This window comes from Pinus tabuliformis, chromosome 4_2 (assembly GCF_031772625.1).
Source record: "Pinus tabuliformis cultivar Carrire ecotype Pingquan chromosome 4_2, CPIR1, whole genome shotgun sequence".
Taxonomy (NCBI): domain Eukaryota; kingdom Viridiplantae; phylum Streptophyta; class Pinopsida; order Pinales; family Pinaceae; genus Pinus; species Pinus tabuliformis.
Genome location: NC_142304.1, coordinates 949,626,398 through 949,635,552, shown reverse-complemented (window position 1 = coordinate 949,635,552; position 9,155 = coordinate 949,626,398). Strand labels below are relative to the sequence as shown.

Genomic DNA, 9,155 nt, shown 5'->3' with positions numbered 1-9,155 from the left:
TTTTAGTATATCCAACAATCATAGTATTCCATGACCCCACATCCCGTTCAGGCATTTTGTCAAACACTGTCCATGCATCCGCTACATATCAATATTGACTTGTTCGACTTACTCAGAACTAGTCACTGAAGCTGATCATATAGTGCAAGAACTCCAGCCCTAACTACTCTTAACATAATATTAGCTGTTACTCCTCTGAAGAGGGCACGGATGCCCTCTTGGCGCACAATCTGTTGAAAAGCATGGACGGTGTTGCTATAACTTGTTTCTAGAAAAACAGCTTGACAGAAAATTTTATGTGAGATCCATCATAGTTGCTAGAAATAAAATTGAATCTATAACCAGGCATCTCTTTAACACAACCCATTCATATTTATGTTATCTAATGAAATTAGATTCTTATTTTCCTCTTCTTTTTCTATGTAGAAAAACATGTTAATGATCCAGAATCGACACTAATTGAACATGAGCAAATTATTTTCACCTTAGAAGCACTCACAGAAGCAACGAATAATTTTCATGAAAACATGAAGATTGGAGAGGGAGGCTTTGGCCCTGTATACAAGGTATTTACCTACCCACTATTGTTTGCAAGTTTAACGCTATCACTTTACATCATCTTCCCGATAGAGGAACAGGAACAGGGATTTTTCCATGGAACAACAGAAAACACCCCAATCGTCTAACACACAGAATCAATGGCTTAGGATTGCACACGTCACATTTTAGGGATGTCTTTCTCAGAGGGAACGCCTTACGGTGTAAATATAAGAAATTCAAATTTGACGAAAAAAAATCTGTATACAAATTTTGAGTTGTGTTATTTCAATTGTTTTTTTTGGATTTTACAAGGGTTTGGTATTTTGGAAAATTTTAGAAATGTGTAATTTTAATAAAAAATTTGAGTATTTGTGATTTTTTGTGATTTCAATAAATTTTTATGAGATTTTTTTTTTAATCTCAAAAAACAACTCTTTAAATTAGTTAGATAATAAAATTATAATAAATTTACCAGTTAGATAATAAATTTAAATTTGGTAAATTTGGTCTGAGTAATTAACATTTGGATAGTAAAATTATAATATATTTAAATTTGGTAAATTAGGTTTGAGTAATTAAATATCATACAAAGGTTTTAGCAATGATTTAGTCCCAAAACAATTGTTAACATTAATAAACCTACATTAAACATCATCTAAATCCTACCCTTATATGGTTAGAAATCCGTAAATATCCACTGGTCAAAGTTGAACCTTGGTTTGTCGACCTCACCAGATGCGACTAAGTTTTAAATTAAATCACTTCTGTCGGAAAAGGTCTTCATGTTTTACAAGCTGTATTTCAGGAAAATTCTACCTTAGTTCTGGAACCTCTAAAGAAAAACATAAAATAAGGCTGCGTGTTTTACAAGCTGTACTTCATGAAAATTCTACCTTGGCTCTGGAACCTAAAAAGAAAAACTAAAAAAAATCTCTCGCGAGTTACGCTCTCAAATATTTCACCTCGAAATTCTGAAATAAATACTTCGATCTGTACATTTCTTGCAATATCATATGTACTAAGATTCTATAAAACATTTGCAAGGGAGGGTTTGATCTGGTATTATTGACTCTGCATCAACTGTGGTATAAGCTTTAATATAAACGATAATTCCCGCGGAGAAAAGCTCGGAGGAGAATTCTGTGGCTCTCTTTGTTGGCTTTCACAAGAAATTATCGATGCAATTTCCGAGTCAACGACCTGTGAGTCGGTCGATTGGCTCATCTTGCCGTTACTGCCGGTAAATCCTTCAATGGCGGCAGAAATTTCTCGCACAAAATCGACAATTACTCCATCGACGCCGATTAAATTCTGTATGTAAACGGTCTCTGGAACATTGCTGCAGAAAAAGAAATGAATACATAAATGCCTATGCATTGACATCTCTTAATAAGCAAGAGAAATAAATAAAGGTATCCCCTGTCTTAAGTTTTTGTATATGAAGAAAGTACAAATGGTCCCCAATGAAATTTAAGTAAATTAATACGAAAAGAAATGGGATGCCTGTCGGGGAGAATATATGCGTACTTCAGCTGACCGTATGTGAGGAGGCAAAGATCGGACTTCTTAACCTTCGAAATGGCTCCAGGATCTTGAAAAATGGCTCTAACTTCTGTAACAATTCCCTGGAGTCCACCTGCCATGTTTACCAGGTCAATATTTCCTACCAGATCGATAGAGGACCTATGCAGATTAGAGCATTACGAGCTTTGTCCGATTTAAGCTCCGAAACGGTTAATATACCTGTAATGCATACCTTAACGGCTTCTTCCAAAGAATTTCTTCGAAAATCCTGGTATGTGTGTACTCCTCCATCTGTTAAGAACAAAACCTGCAAAATAAAGTCACAGGAAGCATATCTTAGAGTTCCTGAAAAGCGGGAGACGTCGCATACACATTTCTTCTTGGTAAATTTATTTTTGAAAGACTTACTGGATATGTATCTTGGATATGTAAACATCCTGCGAAATTTAAGGTTTTTACTGTCAATTCTTTGTCCTCGGTTACTATGTTCGAGCAAATTGTGGAAGGACTCATTTCTCACCTCAAGAATGACCTGCAGTATATGCCGTAGCTGGTCTTCCGTATATTGAATTTCATCGTCAAACTTTAACTCGATGTTAAATCCAATGAAAAGATCCACTTTTTCAAAAGCCTCCTTCAGAGTGCACAGACTGTCCTCCACCGACACCTTCCAGTTTAAAAACTCTCCATCCCGTGTCTTTCTTAGCAGAGGCTTTCCAACCTAACAGGAACCATAACCAAGTTGTGTTAATCTTTGCCTCAATTTACAATTTACAATTTTCTTTCTCTCGTCCACACGGTCGCGAGTTCGAATCTCACAAACTATGTTAATTTAGCTACAATAGGATTTAGTTAATTAGATTCAACGCACGACTTTTCCACGGTGATTTGCAGTTACCTTATAGCCATCTTTTTGAAAGCCGTAAGAGAGGAATTCCTCCAACGTCACTTCTCCGATTCGCTTTTCTACAATGATTTCCTGTAAAATGAAATGAAAACTCCTGAGTTTTCCCCATCAATGAGGAGACTAAGGAATTCAAAACAGAAACCGAAGCGTAAATCCTTACGTCTTCTTTCGTTACAATAAAATCGTCATGAAAGATGACCGCACGGTCGTCTCTGGTCACCTGCCAAATCAAAAGATTACAATTACTGACAGAGAATACAAAATCCCTCACAAAAATCTTTAATTATTAACTCGGATCTTTTAAGAATAAAGTCGCGGCTCCCGCCTTTACCTGCACGTCGAACTCTACAAACCGAACTCCACTTTTCCCGGCCTCATTGAATGAGGTTATCGTGTTTTCCATTATCGCCTGCGACCGTTTATCGGCAGTTAAAATTTTATTCATCCCGCTGCCACGATGACCGATTGCTATAAAATTAACAGAAGGTTTCCATACCCTTCGACGCTTATCAGTACCTGCAAAGCCGTCGTAAACTAATCAAATTTTCAAGCCCTGCCCACGGCAATGAACCTTGAGACGGATCTGTAAAAATCCATGAAAATTAAGACTTACCATCCCACAAACGATCGATTAATGTCTGAGTATGCTGCTGTGTGTAATTTATTCCACCAGGCTCTGTTAAGCCATCGAAACTGGGGACATCTGAAACTTGCACTGCAATATCCGCACAAACACCATAAAGCAGAGGACAATAACAAAATTAAACAGGGAAAAATAACATTTTCAAATTTAGACCTAAAACTTACAGGAAAAATTAAAATAACAAAAATAAATCCTTACATGCTCTGACTGCCATGTCTGGTTTAGGGCAAGAATCAAGATCCTCTCAAAAAAATAAAAGTTCTTTAAAGCAAAATCACTAAAAAATTTTCTCTGTTGTATCGCATCACTGCATGGACAATAATTTAGCTCGAACAATACCATGCTCTCAAATGATTTCAATTTTTCTGAAGTGTTTCATTTACAAATCTTTCAAACTTGGCACCGAGAAATGGCATCGTGTACTTACCAGCTGGTAAATGGCTTTGGGAAAAAGCTTGTGGTGGCGGCCATGGATCTTCGTGAGAGGCAAGCTGTTAGTGAAGTGGAAGTGGGCCAAAACTTTGCGGTCTGGCAGGGGTTTCAGCAGCAATTCCTCGGTGAATTCTTCCTCTGTGTGTATGCACCGGACTGAAGTGCACTGAAAGATGGCTGCTATTGTCTTGAAACCCCCATCGCTGCTAACTTTAAACTGCATTCTCTGTAATTTGTAACGTTTTGTTCACCGATTACAAGAATCTGTAACGTTTTTTTTTATCCTAATTATTTATCGAACGGTATGCAATTATCGATCGAACGGTCTGTAACTTTTCAATCGTCTAACATAGGATCGAATGGTTCAGAGAATTACACGGTGGCAATTAAGGAAGTTGATCTCAGAGGGAACGCCTTACGGCGTAATAAATCAAGAAAGTAAAACTTTTGAATTTCGAAAGAAAGGCCGTAAGTGGTATTTCAGGGGGGCCTCAAGCAGTAAGCGGTATTGGATGGGCTCCGCCCGATTCCATACACTGAATGATGCGTGGCACGATGGAAGAAAGCAGAAACCACTCTTTTGGGTGGTTAAACCCCATGTAAGTTATGCGCCCAAATGGGCTATCAGCTGTCAAATTAGGGGGGCCCCAGATCAATGGTCAGGATCTGATTGGTGGATCGACGATCAGCATGACCAAAGGGAAGAATCCCGAGCCAATGAAATAGTGATATGCGATGTGCGATATTAGCTGTCGAATTGGTATAGGAATGGATGGTCCAGAATTAATCAGCGATCGGTGATCAGTGATTCCCAATGCCAAGGCCAATATGATTGCGATTGTGATAAGCGATTAAGGGTTAGACCCAATGGGAATTATAAGCCCGATTTCATAATATTTGAAATCTGGAAATTCAGATTCTCAATGTACTTCCCATGTAAATGGGTTTTTGGCCATTTGGCCATGAAACGATGCGATTGCAATGGATGATAGACCCGAAAGGGATTATAGACCCGATTTCATAGATTTTGAAATCTAGGAATTTGGGAATTCTGTGTATTCCTATGTATTTAGGTTTTCAGACCTCCCGCCTAAGCGATAACAATAAGCAATATTTGGATGGACCCAATAGATTTCTAGGGCTGATTCAATAATATTTGAAGTCTGCGCTAAAGGCCCATGATGTGTTTTGCGTGCATTTCCTGTGTATTTCTGTTATTTGGCTGACACGGCTAGAGGAAGGAAAAATGGCCCGGTTTTCCTACCCACCTGTTCTTTTCCATTTGTAAACGGATTCTTATGAGGAAATAATCAGGTTGTCTAATGATGGAGGACTGTAACCTATGCATGATAAAAACATAGAGAGCACAAGTGCTGAAGGTAGTTGAAGGTTGTCGAGGGAGCTGGAGGACTGAAAAAAGGTCGCTGGAAGGTTGCTGAAGAATCGCTTGGAGGTCAAGCGAATTACAGAGCCACGTAGAGGCCGAGAGAGTGCTCAGAGAAGCTAGAGCTGATAGCTAAGAGCCAGAGCTAGAAACAGAGCCAGAGAGAGAGCCAGAGCCATGAGCCAGAGCCAAGAGGGAGAGCCAGAGCTAGAGCTAGAGCCAGAGCCGGGAGCCAGAGCCACGAGCCAGAGCCAAGAGCCAAAGCCAAAGCTAGAGCTAGAGCCAGAGCCGATAGCCACAGCCACAGCCACAGCCAGAAAGCCAGAGAGCTTTAGAGCTAGGGATAATATGGTGTTCTAAGCCCATTGTGTTCAGTGTAAACCAGTGGAGTTGAGCGTGGAGCTTGTAAAAGGACTTTTCCATAATCCCAGAGAGCCTAGTCGAGTTGAATAGAGCTCAAGGAGACGTGGCCCAATAGTTTTGGGTGAAATCCATATTATATTGTTGTTATGTGTGATTTCTTGTTGTTTCATTATATTCTCTACTTTATTTACTGTTATATGTTTTATATCAGTTCAAGCAAATAAACTTAAGGCACATAAATAGTTTAAAGACAAACACAAGAATACACCTATTTTCAAGCACATTATTAATTCTGCATTTGGTTAATCACTAGATCTTGGGAACATTTAAGCTTTGGAAGTGGGAGAGGTTCTTGTAAGCTCACAAGAAGCCTTTAGTTCCCAATTTTCAAATCAGCAACCAATCTTCCCTCCATAGATTACGCAATCCTCTCTAGCAGCCTGTTGGGCTCAGGATCACACAATCTTGCCAGTCAACGCTCCGAGCAGGATTTGCACAAATTTCCCCAACAAGGCTGCTCACACCAAAATTTGCACAAATCTGGGAAGAAATTAGTTGCTCTGCCCATAAATTGTGCAAACCTTCTGGGAAGTCAACCCAACTCCTAGACAAAAATGTGCATTTTCCTTGAGTAGTTGAGCAGCTGCATGCATAAGAAGTTCGGTTGACTAGTTCCAACTGGGACTGAGGAAACTTGATTTGCATGCATGCATGACTAGTTCTTCTTGGAATAGAAAAGACAACAAGCAAAGGGCATCCCATGATTCCAGGAGCTATTTTTACCAGTATATGAAAAGTTGTTTTAGAAGTTTCCCTCCAAGTGTCGCTTTTCCCTAGATTTGTGGCATACGTGTCATGAGCCCAAAATTATTTATTTGACGCATCATAGCTCATTACTTCACATCGATCTTGGAGCTCTGACATCCCACAACACATCTAGGACTCTTCGCCATATCTGGCTCATCTATTCACAGGTAAGTGGTATGAACTTGTCTTTTTAAACATTTCTATCACTTTTTGTGTATTCGCTTGTATGAGTGTTGTTTGCTTTATTTCTTTGAGTGATTGCTATCATTTACATGTATACTAACTTGTCCTACCTCTGTTTCATTTTTGTTGCTATCTAACTGCTATCGCATTCATGAAACTGTTTTGCACAGACGTTCACCCAATCGATGAACTACTTCACCAACATGCATGTTGATATGTTTGTTGAATATTTCATTCATGTTTTGCATAAACTATCAATCACTTCTGCTATCACTTACTATCGCCATGCATTCATTGTCTGATTTTCTTTTAGTTTCACATCAATGAGTTGGGCCAGCCTTAGCCTGTACTCTACCTTCACTGAGGCTGCATTGTGCAATCTGGGGAAGGAAGGCTCTGCCTTCCTCTCTACAGATGCACATTTTTTCCTAGCACTCACCTCCAAGATTTTTTTACGCATTTCTAGAGGATAGTGACTGCTAGCTAAGGAAATTGTGTAAATTAATCCCTATGCCTGCAGTCCTTCCAATTTGGAATTGCGCATTGCGCAATCCCAGTAGCCAGCAACAAGTTTGGATTATGAATTGTGTCGATCCAGCAACGAGTCCTACCTCCTAGATAGCGAAAACTTCCTTTTGCATATTTCTAGCAGCTAGTCGCCCAGCCTTCGATAAGACATTACACAATATTTCTCATCAGTTTCCCAGGTATGTGCTGTGTCATTCCCTCAAATTTGCTTTGTTCTCACTGAAAAATTTCTTGACATGCATGTTTCTTATCTCCAGATATTTCAGGTGTTCATTTGTCTTAATGGCTTCCAAGAGAATAGGATCTTAGGACACTGATGGAAATGCAGCTGGAGCAGTAGCTAAGGAAGTGTCCTCTAGTCTGCTGATTTGTGAAGATCCAAAGTTGTATCTAGACAAGGACATCAAACTGAAGTGGCAAGAAGTCGATGAAACCTTTGAAGGAACCTTCAGGGAACACCTCGAAGACTGTCAGGTGTATGTGAACATTCACAAGTCTGGCTTGTATCGGATTGCATCCAAATATCATGTGTTCCCATGTGCAGATATGATACAATGGATCGTCTCTAACACTAATCCCGAGACGATGACCTTGAGAAGTGTTAGTGGGATGAAGCTTCCAACCTTCTAGGAATAGAATTATGATGATATGTATCAGATGCCAAAGCCCATGACCGTCATGGAGACTCCATTCAGCTTACCCAACAATAGTTCTAAATCTAGAGACATTTTGACAGATTGGGTAAATGAACCAGCTCATTTTAGGATGACACCCAACTAGGTCTATAAGACAAAGATACTGAGGAAGGCGTACCAATATTTGATCATATTTTCTTGTTGACTGTATGGCCAAGAAAACACGGAAACCTTCCCACAGAGTTGGGTAGTTGCACTAGACTAAGTGGCTAGAGAAGGAAAACCATGTAATTGGTCCGACATACTAGCTCATTAGCTGAAGGAGCAAGTCATGAAGGCTTGACGGTCACCTGAAGGTATGCATGAAGATATTTACATGTCTGCCTACATGCTAGATGTAGTTTGTGCCTGACACGAGTTATCAGGCTTGGAGTGGGCATGTCACCAGTGGAGACTACTATGAACACATATTTGAAGTTGTTGTCTGAATGCAGCTTCAAAGGAGTAATCAAACGGCTATTTAATCATTTTGTCATCCCTTTCTACAAGATGATATTCGAACAAGATCCACCCTGCATGTCAAAGGAAGCAATGGAGGAATTGACATGCATTGTAGATTGGACTTCCCCATTGTCCATCACTTTCATCCAAATGTTCCATGTAGAGAAGCCTCTACATGTTCTCCCAAAGTTTTCCTTGGAAATACTTGTCATGCAGGAAGTAGCCTATAACATCTTGGCAGGATTGACAACAAGACTACAGCGGAAGAAGAAGGCACCTTGGCCCACTCTTTTTTTGCGGACTGGGTTATATGAGATCCGAAGTATCAAGCAAGGGATGTCAAAGCAAAATTGATGAAGAAATACCAATTCAACCTTCGAAGCTACAATCTGTATGACCCACACTGCATTGTGAAGGATCACTGCAAAAGATTTCATTTCAACTGGATCTACAAGGTGTTTCATTGAGCCGAGGAGGACCCATGGAGATGTTGCTATAGTTTCTCCAAACCAAATGAACTGGTCAGATTCATTATGGAGTGGTTAGAAAAGTAGCATGAAGCAGCATCACATAGAGCACCAGCATTAGCAGCATCCTAGCATACCAGCGTGTGACAAAGGGAAGAGGAGGATTGACAATCGCATGGAGGAGGAACAAAGATGAACGTTTCGAGGAGATACACTTGTAGAGAATGTAGCTATTGCTATA

General features: G+C 39.8%; 1 protein-coding gene across 3 annotated transcripts; it reads right to left on the bottom strand.

Annotated features, from left to right (window-relative positions):
* Nucleotides 1-1,227: 1,227 nt before the first annotated feature.
* Nucleotides 1,228-4,319, bottom strand: LOC149172800 (glycerophosphodiester phosphodiesterase GDPD2-like). 3 transcript variants are annotated; one of them, XM_089427806.1, is made up of 9 exons: nucleotides 4,042-4,319; nucleotides 3,585-3,686; nucleotides 3,303-3,487; nucleotides 3,132-3,191; nucleotides 2,963-3,043; nucleotides 2,585-2,785; nucleotides 2,284-2,371; nucleotides 2,068-2,176; nucleotides 1,233-1,879 (listed from the first exon to the last, which is right to left on the bottom strand). In XM_089427806.1, exons 3-9 carry the CDS (start codon nucleotides 3,414-3,416, stop codon nucleotides 1,603-1,605), a joined length of 930 nt encoding a protein of 309 aa, XP_089283932.1. In that variant the 5' UTR covers nucleotides 3,417-3,487; nucleotides 3,585-3,686; nucleotides 4,042-4,319; the 3' UTR covers nucleotides 1,233-1,602. The 3 variants fall into 3 exon arrangements, with proteins under 3 accessions (XP_089283931.1, XP_089283932.1, XP_089283930.1); XM_089427804.1 differs by lacking the exon at nucleotides 4,042-4,319 and adding an exon at nucleotides 3,813-3,866 and having other exon boundaries at nucleotides 1,236-1,879; XM_089427805.1 differs by lacking the exons at nucleotides 3,132-3,191; nucleotides 4,042-4,319 and adding an exon at nucleotides 3,813-3,870 and having other exon boundaries at nucleotides 1,228-1,879.
* Nucleotides 4,320-9,155: the final 4,836 nt, after the last annotated feature.